Raw genomic sequence first — 19,640 nt, forward strand, 5'->3', positions numbered from 1 at the left:
TTATTTTTTTTTAGTGATGTAACTTACGTTGATTAGTTAGTAATCTGTGTAAAAGTATGTTTTTAGGATTACATGAGTAGTTAATGTCTCTTTAATCATTGAAAAGTTTCCTCCTCTCTTGCTTTTGGCTCATAGTCTTAAAATGGTTGTAAAAACTGAGTCGTAAGTTGCATTAAAGAGAATAAGAACTGCTTTATCTGGACTGACACTTAAAAGTCCCTACTGTTAGATGAATAACTTGTGAAAAATGACAGATTGTCCTCCTCCTTAAACATTTGTTTCTAGTTTCCCCTGTGTTGTCAAAGCAAAGATTACAATTAACAAGCTACACTGCTGGGAAACTAGGATAGGTAAGTATTCGTTGAATGAATGCATTTACCATTTAGGACCATAATAATCATGTCACTCCTAGTTGGATCAAAGCAGCCTCAGAGATAACTTGTCTTTAGAGTGATGCTTAAGATGTCCTTACTCCTTGCCTGTTGAACATGTTCTTTCTGGGGTGATAACTTATGCTCCTTTCATCTAGACCACTTTTAAGTCAGTGGCATCTTTCTATAAGACAACGTCTACAGTTCATGGCCATGGAACAAAGTAAAGGTAACTTATTTTTGTAAACTAGGGACTGGCAAACTTTTTCTTTATAAAAGACCAGAAAGTAAATATTTAATATATTAGGCATTATAGGCCAAATGTAGTTTCTGTTGCATATTCGTGTGCATATGCGTGTTGTTTGCTGCCTTTTAAAAATATAAAAACCGGCTGGGTGCGGTGGCTCATGCCTGTAATCCCAGCACTTTGGGAGGCCGAGGTAGGTGGATCACTTGAGGTCAGGAATTTGAGACCAGCCTGGCCAACATGGTGAAACCCCATCTCTACTAAAACTATAAAAATTTGCCGGGTGTGGTAGCACACTGTTATCCCAGCTACTGGGGAGGCTGAGGTGGGAGAATTGCTTGAACCCGGGAGTCAGAGGCTGCAGTGAGCTGAGATTGTGCCACTGCACTCCAACCTGGGTGACAGAGTGAGACCCTGTCTCAAAAAATAAATAAGTAAAATAATAATAATATAAAAACCATTCTTAGTTAATGGCCATACAAAATAGGCCGGGGGATTGACGCGCTTGTCATAATTAGCTGACCCCTTGTCTAAACCAATGAACTGAACTTCCATGGACATAAGTTAGTGATACATTTCCAAGTTCAGAGCAGCTGACTCACATCTGTGGTCTTTTTCCCTAATACCCTAGTTGCTTCCTTGCCATGATTACTGACAGAGGTGTCCCTTTAGGACCTTGCTTACCTCAAATAGAAGCTTTTTCTATTCTTATTTTCCGTGTGCTTCAGGGGCAGGAGATTGGGTAGGTGTCCTTTTTGCTCTGCTGCCACTTCCGAATAATTTCTCCCTTAAGTTTTTGAAGTTCTATTCTTGCCTCCTTTCCTTACTATCTTACCTCCCAGAAGAACCTTCTGCCCATTCATAGAATGCTTTAGCTCGTGACCTAGTTTTCTTCTCCCCTGTAGCAATCATTTTAGTGATTCCTTGTGGATAACAAATAGTGGCTGGCAAATATAACAACACTGTGAGTTTTAAGTTTTCCGGTCTTTTTCTCCATCCCATCAGAGGCCTCTCAATGGTCACACCTGGATCCTCATCAGCACCTCCACTCTGTAGACCTGATTTTGAGTATTCCACTCTTCATTCACTGTCACCACCCCTCTTCATTGCTGAAGTTCTGCACTTTGACCTCACTCTCATGCATCATCTATCTTGTTGAGCTTAGCTTCAAGTTCATAGTTGCTTCCCTGCATATACCCTCAATTCCTTTGCCCCTGACTCTGTAACAGAGTTATTTCTCTTTCAGAACCCAAACCAAGTAATAGCTATGTTTCCTTCATGCCTGTTCTCAAGCAGCTCAACATCGCTGAAGAATATCAAACGGACCATTTTCATACTGATGTTTGCAAATCTCAAGTGAATTCTCAGTACTGCTTAGTGATCTTATTATGTTCCCCAACTAAGTTCATTTTCTAACTTTGAGATAATTATTTTACTACTTTCTTTAATTTTTTTTCTAGCTTGACTTGAATACTAGCCTTCTCAATGTTCAACCTTTTTATACATCTTTGAGAAAATATGAATTACCACTTTCTTTTGATTTAATGGATATATCTTTTTTTTCCTTTCACAGGCAAATACTCCTACTTATGTTCTGTTTCCCACTCCTTATTTTCTCAGAAACCTGTTTTTTCTAACTTTTTTCACACAATTTCTCAAGCCAGAAATCTGCCTGTAAAATCATCCTTGATGCCTTCCCGCAATATAATTTAATTAGCGAGTATTTGTGATTCCACTTCCAAAATGAAAATCAAATTGGCCCTTGTCAGGCAGTCTCTACTTTTCATCCTTACCAAAGTCACCATGTCTTGCCTGTCCTATGTGCAGTAGCTTCTTAACTGGCCTTCTTGCCACTGCTCTTGCTCCTGTTGCCAGCACCCGGATGGCCTTGTGTATGTTCACTTGATCCAAGCTGGGCAGGGTTTTGCCGCGGATGACCTGACTGAGCCTTGGAAGACTGTCCTGTATCTTCCCAGAACACGGAGATACGGAGGATATCATTTGCCTCCCGATCTGGGAAGAAGATAGTGAGACAATTTGTCATCACCTGAGTTCTGATGACCTCCGAGACTCCACCTCGAGACACTGTAGCCTAGAGCTGCAGCCTATAAAACTGATGACTCAAGATTGGTGCAAAAGTAATTGCCGTTTTTGTCTTTTTTTTTTTTTTAAGTAATTTTAATGGCAAAACTGCAATTACTTTTGCACCAGTCTAATATAATACTTAGCTGCAAAATGGACTCAGCATCTCAGCAACAGAGTGCCCTTCCCCTTATGTAGCATTATCAGGTCATCTGGCCCCTTTTCTGTTTGTGTCTTTCTGTAGGACAAGACATATAGGAAGGCCACACCTTTGCATTTTACTGCCTCTGTAAGTACAGTTGACCCTTCCTATCTAAGGGTTCCTCATCCTTGGATCCAACCAAGCACAGATGAAAAATAGTCTGAAAAAAAAGTATGTACTGAACATGCAGACTTGTTTCATGTCGTTATTCTTTAAACAATACATTGTAACAACTATTTCCATGGTATTAGGTATTATAAGTAATCCGGAAATGATTTTAAGTATACAAGAGGATATACATAGGTTATATGCAAATACTACACCATTTTTATATCAGGGATTTGAGCATCCATGAATTCTGGTATTCAAAGGAGGTCCTGGGACCAGTCCTCCACACATACTGAGGGATGACTGTAATAGAGTCTTACAAGGGCTTGTTTCCCTACTGGCCGAATCCATCAGCCTTGCTTGACATTTCCCATTCAGGATTTTGGTACTTATCATTCCCTCTGCCTGTGTTGCCATTCTCTGAGCTTTCGCAAGGCCAACAATAAATGATTGTTCTCTCTTCCTTTAGGTCTGAGCTTAAAAGTGTCCTCTCTATCTAAAGCATCCTAGCCCCACACACTTGCTACGCTTGGTAATCTCTATCACAGCACCCAGTTTAGGATCATTGAACACATAATGGCAGTGGTTAATGATCTAGGAATGTTTGCTATAATTTCTGGTGGTGAGGGAGGGTGTTAAGTTCAGATTTCCAGTTTGGGTGGAAGAGTTGGCTCGTATAGTTAGCAGACTGGTAGAAAGCCCTGTAGATCCTTATAAGTTGGACATTTGGAGAGTGCTTTGTGTTTTGCTATCACCAAGCCTCTTAGATTGTAATATCTTGCTTTTAATGTTTATTATCCATGCAATTATCTGAATCCACTATTAGCTCTTAATAGAAAAATGCTGTTATATTCTTATTTGTCTATATCCAAGACTTATTCTTGAGAAAATCCCTCTAGATTACACTGTGATTTCTCTTAAACCTTTTTTTAAAGCAGGTTTGAAAGTCCACATTGTTTATTTTCATTGGTTTCCCTCTGTTTGTGTATTTATTTCTTTGTACCATGTCATGAGTTAGTCAATGTAGGTTTGCTTTAAAATAATATATGTTCAGACCCTTGTAAAATCTTAAATCAAAAACGTGTGTTTGGACGTTGCAAATACAAATAGTCTGTTAGGCAAAAAGTGTGGAAACCACAACCAAGGTTTGCATCACTTGTTTAATATACAAAGTCTTTCACAGATAGTTATTTTCTTTTTCTTAATTTGCTTTAGTACACGATTCACAAAACAGTAAATTGTTAATGCAAGAGAATTATGTAAAACCAAAATAGTACAAATGCCTAATTTCAAAAACTGCACACAGTTAAAATAATTTTTCCTTCTTTAATGCAGTATCCAGTTTCAAAATGGGCTTTCTTTAGATGTGGAGGAAACACTGCAGCCCAAAATAACAGTACTTCCTTTCAACTGTGTTGATATGTAAAATAGCACCATTGGGCTGACTTAGGAAAGAAAAAAGGTTTTCATCTTTCTTAATTAAAGTATTATGTAACAACTATAATAATAATGGTATTAGTAACTTTTAAGAGCTGTACTCTGTTCCAAAAGATTCATTTTCAAGGCAAGGAAGGGTAAACTATATGGGGCAGATGGAAGAATCTTCCCACCTCAGCCCCAGGGCCCTTATAATTTCCCTTAATGCTGTCATTGCTCTAATGAGCTAATTTTCCTGCCAAAGAATAGATGTTTTAAAGAGTACCCAAGGACTTTTTGTAAAACAAGATGAAATATAACTATGAGGTCGTCTCTCTGGGACTATAATCGCGTGTAGAAGCAGCGCAGAGTGAGATTGACTGCTGGGGTGTTTTGAAAGACTCCTTCAGTCTGTACCTCTCTTCCTGCAGGTTACACATTGCTGTATCAGGTTGTTGGGCTCACTTTAGTTTAGATTGTGTTCATTTTTATTTTGGTTTTGTACTTAAGCTTGCCTTTTGGGCTTTTAAAAATATTGGAATTTCTTTCTTTTACAGTGTAATCTTTGCTCCTGTACGATAAGAGTGATAGTTCTTTAAAAAACTAACAGCATCAGTGTCTGGTTTATGGTATTGATAATACTGAAGATTCATGATTATAAAGAGCTAAGGTTTTTAACACAACGGTAATTTCATTCTTCAATTTTAGTCCTTTTTTTTCAGTTCCATTTTATTTCTTCCATGAGCAGGTAAACATGCCTCAAAATTGGCATTCTGTAGAGCAGTTTTCCTTTTTGAAGGGTATAGTCAGTCCACAAAAAAAGCACTGCCACGAAGCTAAATCGTTTTATTGTTTGAAAGGGCAAATGTTCCATTGCCACACAGAATGTAAAAATAAAATAATCAACATTAGATTTTAAATGCAGGTAGTTATTTCAGATGTTTGAACCATAAACAACCATTGCTGAAAAGCTTCTTAAAAGCTTGAACTTCAGAACTTCAGGGTTTCAAAAAGTCAGAAGAAGAGCAAAATCAAGTGTTGACTTTTAACCTGCCAGGAAGCTATATTATTCTCATTTCAACAATGTCCAAGCCCATAAAAGTTAATTTCAAGAATTTAGATATAGTTTTAAAATCCCATGTCCTCTTTTACTATTAATACAATAATGCTTATCTTTGCTTATCATTGTAGAAATGTTTTCTTAGTGTTAAGTGTAGCCCTTAATAGATGAGGCTTTATTTTAGCCAATCATCCTCCACTGTGAAATCAACCCTGCAACCTATCTTGTTTAGGTTCGTACAGAATTTAAACAATATTTTCCATATTAATTAAGGTAAATGACTATTTTACTTTCAGAGCAAACAAAAGAGAAATCAACATTTCTTTGTTTGCTGATATCTAGATGTTTTTCTGTAGATAACATATCTGTAAACAGCATGTTGCCATTACTAACCCACAGGGAAAATGGATTAGTAAGAAGCTTGGGACAATTAACACGAAAATTGCATTAAGGTTAATCCTTTGGATGTGGTGCCATGGTTAAATCACCCACAGATTTGTTATTCATAAATATATTTATGTTAAATATTTAAAATGGGAATTTAAGAGGAATTTAATATACAGTTTAATTTAAGGTCCACATGTTTTTTAAAACATTACTTATATCCTTATTTATACAGAATTTTTGGTTAAGTTACCTCGACTTTGTTTTCCCTATGCTTATAACAAGTTTTAAGAAAGATGAGTTTTAAATCTTGTGTTTCCTGACTGAATACCTTAACGTTTTCCCCGCATATATACATGAATACACACACGCCATACACACACACAAAATTGACATTGTTTACCTTTTGTTTATTTCTAGGAATCAAGACTATTTGGACTCAATGTCAGCCACTACTAATATTCATACCATCTTTCTCCTCATTTAAAGGTTTTTTTTTTTTTCCTTTTTCCTATGATCTGTGAAGAACAAGCACACTGATAATTACAAAGTGCATCCATGTGATACCCAGATTTGTGCAATGTAATACTCATGCTTTGGTTCTTATGGCCATCATTGCCTTTTCATGTTAATAAATAATGACAGCTAACATAATATGACACCTTTTTAAATGTAGGACGTCTTTCTTTGACAGGCTACTATATCTATAATCATTAACTCACTGTAATGCCATTCACACATCAGTTTTACATGAATATGCAAAGAACACAATAATCAACTGTCAAACCTAAATAATTAATTACTTATCACAGAATCTGTTGACTATTTTTGCTTTCTAACTGAGCAAGGGAAATCCTGTCAGCTTTTATAAGTAAGGTCTAGATTCTTAGTCATAATTACTCATCTGTCAAGTTGACACCTCATATGGATGAAATAAGCCTTACACATTTGATTCAATAACAAAAATAGGTAATTTTATTCCCCTATCGTAAGTACTTCATAGTAACAAACAAATTAATTTCACAACTTTGCTACAGGCAGATTATTTTATCTTTCTATACTTTTGGATTTTTACCCTTTAGAGATGTGAACTTCATCTGACTTTAAAATGAGGATACTTAACTTAATTTAGTGCTTTTAAAAATCATAACTTTTATGAGACTTTGAAATAAAAGAAAGAATGAAACTTTTTTGAAATATTCAACTGTTAAATAAAACAGAAGCTTAGTCTCTAATTTTACGGCTGTGCTATCCAATATAGTTAATTCAAGTTGAAGTGTGCTTTTAAATTACAAACTGGATTTTGAAAACTTGATTCAAGAAACAGATGTAAACTATCTCAATTTTTTATATTGATGACATGTTGAAATAACATATATAGTGTTAAATTTTTAAAAAATCAAAATTCACTTTTACATTTATTTTTACTTTCTAAAATGGGGCTACTGGGAAATTAAAAATTCACATATGTGGCCTGCATTTGTGGTTATTGTGTTTCTATTGGACAGCACTGTATTAGAGGAATCAGAAAAAAATATAAGACCTGATAACTGAGTTCTGTGGGTATTTAACAGAGGTAATTATATCTGAACATTTTCCGAAAATCTTTTGTTCATGACTTAAACATAATTCCAAATATCAATGTCTTCAAGTGTATATTGCATCTATTTAAAAAACATGCATCTGTCAAAATAACCGGACTCCACTATAACCATAAAAATCTGTTAGCTGTCAAAACATATCAAAATACGCATCCTCCAAGTTCGTTTCCAATGTGACTTAGGGATAATGCAGACAATTTCAGGCTTAAAACCAAATATGTTTGTTATTTCCAGATGAGACAGTTAACATTACAAGGCCCTAGAAATAATACACATTGCAATTCAAGTCTGTATTCTTGAACTTTTCCCCTGTTACTTTGAAGAGTATCATGGGTCCATTTAATCCTTGATTACTGCCTAAAAGCATTCATTGCCCCAGTAGTTCTTAATTGTCTTAGAAATCATTCTCTGGCAAACTTCACATTTCCATATCATACTTCATGCTATACTTCATGGGATCCTGGGCATTTGGTGTGTTTTCCTCCTTTCCTCTTTGAACAAAGTCAGGAAAAATGTGTCAGTAGGAGAAAGGAGGAGCTGAAGAGAGTAAATAATTCAAGATCACTTCTGTCATTTGTAGTGGCTGAGGGCTAGAAAGATATTCTTCGGTGAAGGAACTCCCAACAGGTTCCATCAAACTGATACAACTTCAGGGGGGCCACCCTCTGCAGATGGCAGTGAATTTGTACCTGTTTGTGATACAGGCACTACCACAGCATCCTTGATGTCTGTGTTTACATTGCATGAGAAGTTCTTCTCCAGTTTTTTGGCAGTGTCTGGGCAATTTTGTACAAAGATCACACGGTTGTAGGCCTTCAGCCTGCGCCACAACTGAACGTAGACTTTACACTGGACGTACATGAAGACAAGACCTCCTGTGAAGCCAATGGCTACCACAACCAGTTTTGTCCAAAATGGCCATTCAAGGACACCTTTGAAATAAAAAAGAGAGAATGTTATCACCAAGTTTTCCTCAGTGGATTTGGTCATTTTTTTTCTATGCCCCTTCAAAAGCCCATGCCTGCCTGCTAGATTATGTCAACAAGGAATATATTGTTAATAACTAGAAAGAATTATAACGTGAATTGCCTTAATTCCTTTTGAGTATCCTACATGTACTGTCAAAATTGTATATCAGGAAATTTTCTCACTGTCAAATCTCTTATTTCTCCTAGCATCAAGTACCTATCATAATTATGAGATAATATGTTAGATTTTGGACATTTGGACACTGACATTTATTCCTTATAGCTAAACCTTTAAGGAAGACTGGTGAACATAATGGAAGAATCAGAGTTTAAAATCCTTTTAAGAAGATGAGGGATGGGTACATGCATGGGTTTGTATGTATAGGTCTTTCCACTCTCATTTCTTTTAAAATTTAAAAGGAAGGAATGGAAGAAGGGAGATGGGGAGGAATGAAAGGGAGGGGAAGGAAAAAGCTGCCACATTTCATCAGAGAGAGAATTCCTGAGTACAAACGTGCAAAATATTTAGGATTTTAGCCATTTGTTTCATAAATCATATTTTATCATTGAGAACCATCACACTTTTATAGATGTCTATATTTTCTCTTAATTTCCATCATCATTACTAGAAATAGGCTTTCTTTTGTAAATATACAGTTTTTAAAATTATTTCACAGGTGTTTCAATGACTACAACAGTGAGTATTTAGGCAACACATAATTATGAATGTTAAATATATGAGGGTCAAGAGTGTTAAATATATGAGGGACAAGTGGTCCTCTTGGCCACATTACGATAGTGTGGGGGACAATAGCTGTCTTCCCGTAAGTGAAAAGTTGTGAAGGAGAAAAATATAGCTCAGTATGGCTCAATACGGTGCACTAGGAATGGATGGTAGAAATGTGTAAAAACCACGGTAATTGAGAGTCTATGATTTGACTTTGGATTTTTATGTACTTATAACAGTGAATAGAGTTATAAGAAATATCGTATCTATATTTTGTAGTAGTGACATTGCTTTATGCTTCTAGAAGCAAAGCAGAAGTCATGCCCTGTTTCTGTCATGATGAAGCACTTTGTACCCTAAGATTAACCAAAAAGAACAGGGTTACCTTGTCAATTTCTGGTCCCAAAATAATGAAACATTGAGTATTTCTTATATCCCCAGACCCCGACAAAGACCATTTTATTCTTGACTTTTATTTAGCTCATGTTGCAAGATCTTTCTGGATATGATCATCATGTGATAAGATTTTGTTTTTTCTCCATGAACAAATTAATGCAAACTTAGTAATCATGGTAATCTTCTTTATATTTTTCTTTAAATACCTGTTATGTTTTTCACTTGCTTGTCCAGCTTTTCTGAAGTCTGACTCTCTTGAACCTTTGCAAGTAAACTCTTTTTCTTTTCAAAATGCTTTGGCTCTGACTCTTCCTTTGAAATTTTTTGGGAAAAAAAATGTTCTCTGATCTTAAAAGGGATTGTAAGAAAACATGAAAAGCCTCTCACTGTTGTTGATGTTTCATTAATTTGTTGCTCTGTTTGGCATTGTCAGTTTAAAATAAATTTCTATGCCTCTTTGAGTAATCAAATCTGAACTTAGTTTTCCAGTAGATTAAATATATGCAATCAAATGTATTAGAACCTTTACCGGTAGCAAAGGTAATTTTTTTTCTAACTCCTAATATGCAAGGACTTCTTTATGACTTGAATAATTCATAATAGTCATCATCTTGAATATTTACTTAATCCTAATGGAAATAATACTTCAAAATATCATTGGCCAAAGCTCACACAGGAGAAATAAGAGATCATTACAGTGGCAGGTGTAATTAATAGTCAGATAATCTAAATATCCCTAGATCTATTAAAGAAATTAAATCAACAATAACCTTTCAGAGCAGAAAGCACCAAGCTCAGATAATTTTACTAGTGGATTCTACCAAACATTTAAAGAAGAAATGATATCAATGTTCTATAGTCTTTTCCAGAAAATAGAAGAGATAATATTTCCTAACTAATCAGGTGAGACCAGCATTAACCAATACTAAATTCAGCAAAGACAATTACTATGAAGAAAAGTTATAGGCCAGTATCTCTCATGAACAGATACAAAAATTCTCAACAAAGTGTTAGCAAATTGAATTCAACAATGTATAAAAACAATTATACACTACAGCCAATAGAGATTTATTCTAGGTATGCAAAGTTGGTTCAACATTCAGAAATCAATGTAAACACATCAATTAGCTAAAGAAAAATGTGAATATATCAATAAATGCAGAAAACACATTTGACAAAATCCAACACTCAATCATGATAAAAACTAGGAATGGAATGGAATTTCCTTAATGGGATAAAGAACATAGAAAACCTATAGCTGACATCATAATGGTGAGAAACTAGATGCTTTTCCCCTAAGATCAGGAACAAGACAAGGATGTTCCTTCTTACCATGCCTATTCAGCATCGCACTGGAAGTCCTAGCTAATGCAATAAAACAAGAATAATAAAAGATGATTGGGAAAGAATGAATAAAACTATCTGTTCACAAATGATATGATTATGTATAAAATCTCAAAGAATTGATAAAGTTTTTTTTTTTTAAATAGGTGATTATGACAACATTGCAGGATACAAAGTTTTACAAAAGTCAATTGCTTTCCTATATATAGCAACAAACAACCAGAATCTGAAATTAAAAACACAAGCTAATTTACATTTGTGCCAACAAAACAATGACAACAAGAAAAACCTTAGGTGTAAACCTAACAAAATATGTACAAGATTTATGTGAGGAAAACTATAAAGCTACGATGAAGGAAATAAAAGAATATCTGAATGAAATAAGATGTTCCACATTTATGGGTAGGGAGACTTAATATTATTAAGATAACTATTCTTCCCAATTTGATCTACAGATTCAATACTATCCCATTCAAAATTCCAGCAAGGTATTTTATGGATATTGACAAACTGATTGTAAAGTGTATATGGAGAGCAAAAGACCAGAATAGCCAACACAATGTCGAAGTAGAAGAACAGGGTTTTTGAAAACTGACACTATCCTTGATTACTACCACTACGGTGATCAAGACAGTGTGGTATCAATGAAAGAATAAAGAAATAAATCAGTGAAACAGAATAGCCCAGAAATAGACCGATACAAATATAGAAAACTGATCTTTAACAGAGGAGCAAAGGCAATTCAATGGAGAAGGGATAGTCTTTTTAACAAATGGGTGCTAGTATAACTAAATATCTGCATGCAAATAAATGAGTCTGTAAACAGACCTTACCTTTTTCACAAAAATTAACTCAAAATGGATTATAGACCTAAATGTAAATTGTGAAACTATACAACTTCTAAAAGATAAGAAAATTTAGGTGACCAAAGTATGATCTATGAAAAGAAAAATTGATCAATTGGACTTTATTAAAACTAAAACCTTTTGCTCTGAGGAAGTCACTGTTAAGAGAATGAAAAGCCACAGGAAAAAATATTTGCAAAACACATTCTGAAAAAAGGATTTGTATCCAAAATATACAAATAACTGTTAACATTCAATAAGAAAATAACCTAATTACAAAATGAACAAAAGATCTGAAGAGGTATGTCATCAATGAAGATAAACAGATGGTAAGATTATTGACATATGTGATCAGAGAATTGCAAATTAAAACAAGATATCATTATATACCTATTAGAATGGCTAAAGTTTAAAAACAGAACACTGAAAACAATGTTGGAAAGGATGTGGAACGACAAGCAGGAATTCTTATTCGTTGCTGATAGGCATGCAAAATGGTACAGTCACTTTGGAAGATAGTCTGGCCGTTTTTTACAATGCTAACCACAAGCTTTTCAAATGATACAACATTATATTTATTCAAATGAACGAAAACTTATGTCCACACAAAAACCTGCACACAAATGTTTGTAGCAGCTTTATACATATTTGTTCAAAGCTGGATAAAGCAAGTTGTCTTTCAATCTGTGAATGAATAAACTATGATACATCCAGACAATGGAGTATTACTTAGTGATTCAAAAGAAATGAGCTATCAAGCTACAAAAGGACACAAAGGAACCTTAAATGCATACTGCTAAATGAAAGAGGTCAGTCTGCAAAAGCTACACACTGTGTGATAACAACTATATGACATTCTAGAAAAGGCAAAACTGGAGAGAGCAGAATCGGTGTTTGCCAACAGTTTAGGGGCAGAAAGGAAGGGATGAATAGGTGGAACACAGGGACTTTTTAAGGCAGGGACACCATTCTGTATGATTCTGTAATGGTGGACACAGGACATTATGCGTTTGTCAAAACTCATAGGACTGTGCACCAAAAGAGTGAACCCCAGTGTAACTGGACTTTAATAATAATGTATGAATATTGGCTCCTCACTGGTAACAAATGTACCATGTTGAGGCAAGATGTTAATAACAGGAGAAACCTTGTGTATGTGCAGGGTGGTATGTGAGAACTCTCTCTTTATCTTCTTTGTAATTTTTCTGTAAACCTAAATCTGCTCTAAAAATAGTATTTTATATGTAATATATTTATATATATATTTATATATATTAGCTCCTTACTTGAGATTAGTTCCATGAATTCATCTCTGTGCCTAGGTCAGATGACAGGATTTCTTCGAGTAAGAGATGGGTTTGTGAGCATTTAAATATTTGGAAATTGGTAATGTATGCATGATATATTTATGGAAACTTTATTGCACAAAAACATTCCATTTCTTTTTAACCATGCCCAAGGGAGTTTATTGTGCCTAAAATTTGCTGCAGCCCTGCACAATAAATGCTCATGACCTATACCTCTATTTATTTTATCGTCATCCTCAGCTTCCTGATTTCTCTCATCCAGTGCCTTTCTTAGTACACTTTTTCCAAAGTCCTATCTGGGTAGCTGTTTTCCAAACACTGCACGCCCTAATACAGGTTCAAGCTTTAGCACATGCTATTTCCTCTGTCTACAGTGCCGCCCTCTTTACAATAAACTTCTACTAATCTTTCAGAACCCACTCCAGGGAGAAAAGGGTGCAGTCTGTCATGAGGTTGGCAAACACAGCATTCGTGCCCTAATTACTGCCAACACTCTTTCCTGCTAATCCCTATGATAGATTTACGGTTCCTAACACCACAATCTAGGTCAACTTCTGGAGTTGGCATGAGAAAAAATCTTTTTGCCATCTGGCCCAGAGGAAGAAGATGCTTTTTTACAATATTGCAAATTCCCTATATCATAGTCCAGGAGAAACCTTATTAATGTTAACTAATTAAATACTGTTGTTTGGAGTGAAATAGAGTAACTCTGAACTTAGTAAAACTAGGAGAAAGACTGATGGTTTCATGTCTCTCCCTACCCTAGTCACTATTTAAAAAAATTAATTAGTGTACCATGGAGTTAAAGTCTTTGAAGGAACAGATTCAATTATCAATAAATACTTAAGAGAAGATGTTAAAAGATGTTAGAAAACAAATCGTCAAGAAAACAGACCTTTGATTTTAGAAACTTTAGAGTACAAAAATGGACTATACCAGGCATTTATCATTAATCAGTGTCTGTTAGTTATATACAAATGTTTCCGTGGTCCCCTTCTCCTATAGACTTCTTTGATCTGAAGGATAGGAATTTAAAAAATAAAGGTATGCTACCTGGATTTGATTTATTTATACAGATGTATTTGCAACCAACACATGTTCGATAACTGTTGTTATCTAGTGATAATAGTGGCTTTTGTATTATGTATTACAATACTCTCCAGAAACATGTTCACTTTAGGATAAAAAATACAGAAATAATTACATAGAATTATGAGATGAATTGCTTTATACTTATTATAAATTTCCCAAGTAACTTATAGACAATCAAATATAATACTTTAAGGTAGTAACAATAATTTTTGACCATTAGTGCAAGTTTTAAAAAATGTTGTTTTACTTTGGCAGCACTAGTTCCTCATCTAAAAATTTGACAGTGTTGTTCATAATGAAACATATATTCCATACTTTTAACATATTCTACGTATTCCTACATATATTATTCATTTTTGGAAAAAAATTGAGGGGCAGTATATAAAAGAATCATTTTTCTTATAAAAAAGTTTTTAAAGAAAATATCAGGCTGATAGAATAAAAATTGTTTTATTCTTGATTTTTCTGGTGTTCCAGCAAAATAACTGAACTAAAAATTCAGAGTTCAAAGACCTTTAAAGACCATCTATTTCGATTCTCCCTTCTTCTCCCCATTTTGCTATTTCATGCCAAAGGTGAGATTATTACCCAATGATCTTGACCTAGTAATCTCTGATAGTGTTGAAATTTGATTTGTGTATTGCATGGAAATAGCAGTTAAGTTGCTATTTTTGTTTAAAAATACTCCAAGGCAAAGTCTTTATAAGTGATTTAAGGAGTTCTGAAGAAAAATCAGGAATATGTGATGATTCTAATAGTCCCAGGTAAGTGGCAGCACATATTTATACATGGCTGGACCCCTGTGTCCATTTTTCCTGTATGCTAAGTAAAACAGCAGTATCGAATGGTAGTTAGAAATAAAAAGAGCTAAATTATTCTCTACACAGAGAGTCCATGCATTTGAAATATAGAAGGGCTTTTTTTTTTTTTTCTTCTTCCTACTTAGCTGTCTTCATCTACGCAAGAACAATCATCTGAAACACTGACTCAGTGTAGACCATAGGTTCACCACTGGGGAAAATTTTGTTCTCTGGGGGACTTTTAGCAGTGTCTAGAGACATCGTTGATCGTTGTACCCAGAGTTGGGTGCTGCTGACTTTTATGAGAGGCCAGGGATGCTGCTAGACATCCTACAATGCACAGGACAGCACCTTCCAACAAAGAATTCTTCAGTCCATAATGTCCATAGTGCTCAGGCTGAGAATCCCTGCTGTGGAAGACAATAACTTACGTCTCTTTATTGGGAAATTTGCAGAAAGGATTTGGAATATGAGCAAGATATCTTGCAGTTCTCCAAATTCAAAAAGGATTTCTGCTGTAAGCTATTATATTAAGCAGTAATTTCAATGTGTTTAGAAAGCTTTAACCACAGACAGGCTGGAGATGAAATGTGCTGTATTTCCCATTTTTAGGGAAATTCTCATGGACTACATCCAGCTTTCTCCTCTGCTTAACCAAACTAGCAGCTGTTCCTCATACATGCCTGGAGGTTTCCCATTTCTGAGCCTTTGTCTACGATCTTCTTTCTTTCTGTGTTTTGCTTCCCTACTTCTCTGTGTCTACCTGTCCGACAAAACCCATCTTAGAGGTCATTTCCAGCTGGAAATAAATTTTCCCACTGTTCCAATTCCATGTTATTTCTCCACGTGCAGTATGAGCTCACTTTCTAACATAAGCATTTTTACTTGGTCATGCTATAATCTTGACGAGCACAGAATCTGTCTGAGCTGGACTTTGTTTTCCATAGTTCCTTGCTCAGTAGATATTTCAAGGACTAATGAAAGCTCTTACAACCCGTCTTCACTGTCAGTAAAACTATGCTTTAGATGGTGGACAATCTAAAGTCAAGTCCACTCACGTTTCACCTCTCTTTCCAGAAACAGTGACCAAAACACATAATAGACCTGGGAATCTGGGCCAGGGGGAAACAGTTGCCATTTTCTCTGCCCTTTTTGGGAGACTCAGCCTGATCCCTCCACTTTCCTTCACAAGGTATCTCTGAACCAGTTTCCCCTGCCCACGCCATCCTTTACTATGTTCCTGGGAAGTCAAATCTCCCACAAAACCCCTCCATTAAGTTTAGAGTGCAGAGCACCCCAACCCCCACATACAAAAGCCATTTTGAGTACAAACTCACTGTACAAATGACCATCTCTAACAGACAGCCTGCTCTTCCTCTTGCCTTCAACTAAGTGGACACAATTTTTGTTTTCTATGAAATAAATTACTGTTGAGTGGTTATAAGGATTGTATCTTGGAAAACTCACTTGAAGGACATCTTGAGAGGAGATGCTAAAATGGGGCTAAATGGATTTTTCAAGAATGTTTTCATCAGGAAATGTACTTGCCTCCTTTTATTGAGACACAGCCAATTGTCTTCTGACATTCTATTAGACTAATCAGTTTCTATGCTGTCGTTAGCAAAGACAAAAGAATGTACACCACAGAAAAGGACAATGGTAGAGAAAGGAAGGCACTAAATCTTTTCCCTGGGCATCCTATGTACAATTCAAGGTATCTTTCTTCTCAGTCATATATAAAGCTGTATCCTGCACTTCAAAATGCCAGGAGCACAAAGTTGTTTCTATTTGCCAATTTTGCAAAGGAATTTGGAAAATCTAACTTAGGCAATTCAAGCATCTGCTCATTTCTCTCGGGCCCAAGAACCCATCTCTACGGCTCTTTGTGTCTGGAATCCTTCCGCAGGAGCTTCTGTAGGTTTAGTAATAAACTCTCTGCCCATCTTTACCTCTCAAGCATTAAGGGGAAACATTTCTTGGAAATTCTTGGACAGCAATGAAAAGAGCAGGCATTCTCTCTACCACCATTTTCTGAGGAAATTTTAGAAAGCTACTCTAGTCTCTCATATTAACTTTGATTCATTCACATTCTATATTATCATGTTAATCCCACAAGGATGATCAATAAGTGCTCAGTCTCAATATTGTTGTTGATTTAATGATTATTAAAGTAAATCCTTCCAGGGCTCCTTTTTACAGTTGCATCTATGTGATCTGGTACTTGCAGGCTGCGGCATCCTCCAGGCCATTCCAAAACAATCAACATGTGAATAGGTTTTCCAGGAAAGGCTTAAGATAGTTTGTATCTTCAATGTGATATTGAAAAGTTCACAAATTAGAGTTAAAGGGATCAAAATGCTGTAGCCTTAAAGTCTGGTGCCACCAGAACCAGAAATTTCAGTCCATAGTTTGTAGGGAAATTTATATTTAAAGAGTGAGTGAAAACACTTTAGACAAAGCAAAGCAGATGGACTTCACAACTCATTCTAGACTCTTGGGAGTCTGACTCTGGACAAGATTATTATTATTATTATTATTATTTAACTTTTTTTTAAAAATTTATTTATTATTATTATACTTTAAGTTGTAGGGTACATGTGCATAACGTGCAGGTTTGTTACATATGTATATTTGTGCCATGTTGGTGTGCTGCACCCATTAACTCGTCATTTACATCAGGTATAACTCCCAATGCAATCCCTCCCCCCTCCCCCCTCCCCATGATAGGCCCCGGTGTGTGATGTTCCCCTTCCGGAGTCCAAGTGATCTCATTGTTCAGTTCCCACCTATAAGTGAGAACATGCGGTGTTTGGTTTTCTGTTCTTGTGATAGTTTGCTGAGAATGATGGTTTCCAGCTGATGCAGCCATAAAAAAGGATGAGTTTGTGTCCTTTGGACAAGATTATTTTTAGCAAGGCAGAGAAGGATACTGGGATCTCCAGGTTAAAAGTGACAGTATGTAAAAAACTTGAATGAAAAGGCAAAAATAAATAAAAAAGTAAAATTTATAATTTTTTTTTTCACACACACACAAAAATCCCCCACATCTTCTTAATCCTGTACTCTATTGGAGTCGGGTCAGGAGACACAGATTGGGTTATCCAAGAGCATTTCCCCACCAGGAACCTGAGAATTAAGCTTTAGTTATAAACAGGACCTGTGCAACAGACTGACTTTTTCATCTCTTTCCTGGCTAAGGAATAGCCAAATCCCCAAATGATTCAGACTTCTGGTTAATTTCTTTGCAGCCCATACCCTAAGAGGATTTCCCTTATTATGGTTAATGACTTCTCAAGAGTGGTTTTCCTGTGCAAAATCTCCCATTGTTTTCGAGGGTTATGGATTTTATTCCGAAGAACCCTATTCCTAAGAATCTGCTGCAGTCTTTACATCTTTATCCACCTAAACTCAGATAGCTGTTTCATTTCCTTGAGGTGTTAGGCCTGCTCTGTTATTTTCTTTCGTCTCAATTTCTTTATCTTTGATAGCTTGTTTCAATAATAGCCCCTGATTGGCTCATGCCTCCCTGTAATCCTGTCCTGGGGTATCCCATCCCCTAATGATGCTGGTCTTGGTTATATGAACTGCTTTAGTCAATAGGACAATAGGAAACACAACTCAATCAGAAACTTTAAATGTGTCTGCAGATGGTGGTTTCATGCTCTCCTGATGCTTTCTTTGTTGAGACAGTCTCACTTTGTCACCCAAGCTGGAGTGCAGTGGTGCGATCTCAGCTCACTGCAACCTTTGCCTCCTGGGTTCAAGAGATTTCCTGGCCTCAGACTCCTGAGCAGCTGGGACTACAGGTGTGCACCACCATGCCCAGCTAAATTTTGCATTTTTAGTAGAGGCAGGGTTTCATCATGTTGGCCAGGCTTGTCTTGCACTCCTGATCTTAAGTGATCTGCCCTCCTCAACCTCCCAGAGTGCTGGGATTACAGGTTTCAATCAACAAACCCAGCCTGGGATGGTTTGTTATATAGCTAAAGCCAACTGATACATTACTTAAAATTGGAGGTAATAGTATCTACCAATTTCATAGGGCTGTTAGTGTGGATTAAACAAATTAACAGTGCCTGACACATAGAAGGCGTAAATGTAAGTTTTCGTTATTGTTATTATCTGTGTGATTTGAAGGCTACACACCTTCGGCTGATTCAGCTGTAGGTTAAGAGCGGAGCTTTCACAGGTGTCTACCAGTGAGATCTTTCTAACTTCACTGTGTTGTGAGTTTAGGGTGTCCCAGTTTGACTGAAGGTAAGCTTCCCTCCAGAATCACAGAGGGAAGAAGTCTAGTTAGTTGTCAGCCAGGCCACTGGCGTTTAGTAATAGTGTGTCTCTGGGCATCTCTTGCAGTTACAATTCCCTTCGTCAGGAGAAATGCTCAGAAATCCCATCAAAAAATAAACTAAAACATCCTTAAATGCTTAAGGAGCAATTATGTATACTGCATTTGTTAGGAAATATTTCTGCCACCTTGCAGACCACAGTGACAATGGCTTATCAGCAGGGTTTTATCTACCAGACCCTTTTAGACTCATTGACTTTCCAGAAATACTGTTTCTCTGAAGATATATTTCCTTTGGTAATAGAATGGGGTTCCCATTCCTCTCCCCTGAAGGCACAGGAGCATACCGGTAACATCTCACTTTTCTCTTTAAGTCAAATTGGGTAAAGCAGGAGCTCCGGG

The 19,640-nt window shown here is 36.1% G+C and overlaps 1 protein-coding gene across 3 annotated transcripts in view; it reads right to left on the reverse strand.

Annotated features, from left to right (window-relative positions):
- Positions 1-6,259: 6,259 nt before the first annotated feature.
- Positions 6,260-19,640, reverse strand: part of MARCHF1 (membrane associated ring-CH-type finger 1) — a 317,618-nt gene continuing 304,237 nt past the window's right edge. For all 3 annotated transcript variants that reach the window (XM_078002722.1, XM_078002721.1, XM_028848862.2), the window contains one exon: positions 6,260-8,403. In XM_078002722.1, the coding sequence (XP_077858848.1) occupies positions 8,105-8,403 (299 nt within the window). In that variant the 3' untranslated portion in view covers positions 6,260-8,104. The remainder of the gene's footprint in view (positions 8,404-19,640) is intronic.

This window comes from Macaca mulatta, chromosome 5 (assembly GCF_049350105.2).
Source record: "Macaca mulatta isolate MMU2019108-1 chromosome 5, T2T-MMU8v2.0, whole genome shotgun sequence".
NCBI lineage: Eukaryota > Metazoa > Chordata > Mammalia > Primates > Cercopithecidae > Macaca > Macaca mulatta.